A 1387-nucleotide genomic window follows, 5' to 3' on the forward strand; every position below is an offset into this window, starting at 1 on the left:
GTCTCCAGGAAGTCCATCACTTCGTTGTACGAAGGGTAATCCTTGGAAAGCTTCAGCGACTTTTCCCACTCCCATTCCAGTTCGTCGTCGAGTTGGAGTTTGATCAGATGCACAAGCATCCACTTCCACAACTCTTCGAAGTCTCCTCGCTTTTCTAGTGCCGCCACAGCATGCTTGAATCCGACCGTGACCTGTTGTAAGCTAGCGAGGTCGCCCTTGCGGATTTGCTTCAGCTTGGTCACCTGATCCAGCAGCCTCGCGGTTACGAAGCGAGGGAGACCGAACTCGTTCTTCAGAGTGGTCCATGCGATTTCGAAATTGGTACCCTTGATTTCAAGGTGCGAAATCGCAGCAAGAGCCTTTCCTTCTAAGCAGGCGGCCAGATAGTGCATCCTTTGCACATCCGACAGGCATTCGTTTTTAATAACGCCGGAATTGAAGAGATCCTCGAAATGATCCCATTTCTCCGGATCCCCTCCGTACTTCGGCAAACGCTGCTGTGGAAGCTGAATCGGTACTCTATACCGTGAGGAAGATTGGTTTGACGGTCCTGGCTGATTCAATTCCCTGATTCTAGTCAGCTCCTGAGCGACATAATCTTGGAAAGCCAGGAATGCGTCCTCTTCCCTTTCTATGCGGTTGTCGGCAAAAATCTGATAGTCCTTACGCCTCGTCACGTGGACGGTTGACTTGATCTCGATCCAGCGATCGAAAGCTTCGTCCCACAATCGAGTAGCGTAGGCCAGTTTTTGCTCGAGTAGGGTCTCAGAGTAGTTGTCTCGACCGGTCTACTTCAGATTGTCTATAATCTTCTTGACTCGGTCTAAGCGGGCCTCGAGATCCACCACGGATCTATCGTGTTCCCGCTCGATAGACTCTGAGTGTGAGGCGACCTTAGACATCTTCCCGAGGATTAATAAGTCGACTCGTACGACAATCTAGGATTTGCGCTCTGCCCCTTGTGTACTGTATCCTTCTATCTTATCCTTTCCACCTCTGTATCCGGCTCGAAGGACCTTGTTTAAAAAAGCTTTCGGTTTTTTCCTTTCCTCGGAAAACCGCCGCTCTTTTACTTTGGTCCGGATACGAGGGATACGGATTAGAGAAAGGAAATATCAATCGGTACAGTAGTTTAACTATGCGTAACTAAGCAATATGTTTACGCTGTTGCGTGAGGTGGACGGCTTAACAAAACACGAACAAACATCGTTTCGAGCATGTTTTGTAAACAAAACCACACCAAAGCTATTGGAACCTGTGAAAGTGATTATTGCGATACTCTTCGGTTTTTTAACGATTTTCATACTTTGCGCGACTAGAATGACCTTGAATTATAGGTCGCTGGATTCGTCTTAAAATCGGCAATAATGTCATCGAAAAAGAAATA

The 1387-nt window shown here is 47.5% G+C and overlaps 1 protein-coding gene across 1 annotated transcript; it reads right to left on the reverse strand.

Annotated features, from left to right (window-relative positions):
* Positions 1 to 20: 20 nt before the first annotated feature.
* On the reverse strand, positions 21 to 788 carry LOC144478014 (uncharacterized; the record flags this gene model as incomplete). The annotated part of the gene is made up of 1 exon (XM_078195739.1): positions 21 to 788. A coding segment is annotated over one exon (768 nt), but the record flags the coding sequence as incomplete, so codon positions are not given.
* Between the last annotated feature and the right edge of the window lie 599 nt (positions 789 to 1387).

This window comes from Augochlora pura, unplaced genomic scaffold (assembly GCF_028453695.1).
Source record: "Augochlora pura isolate Apur16 unplaced genomic scaffold, APUR_v2.2.1 APUR_unplaced_6229, whole genome shotgun sequence".
Lineage (NCBI taxonomy): Eukaryota > Metazoa > Arthropoda > Insecta > Hymenoptera > Halictidae > Augochlora > Augochlora pura.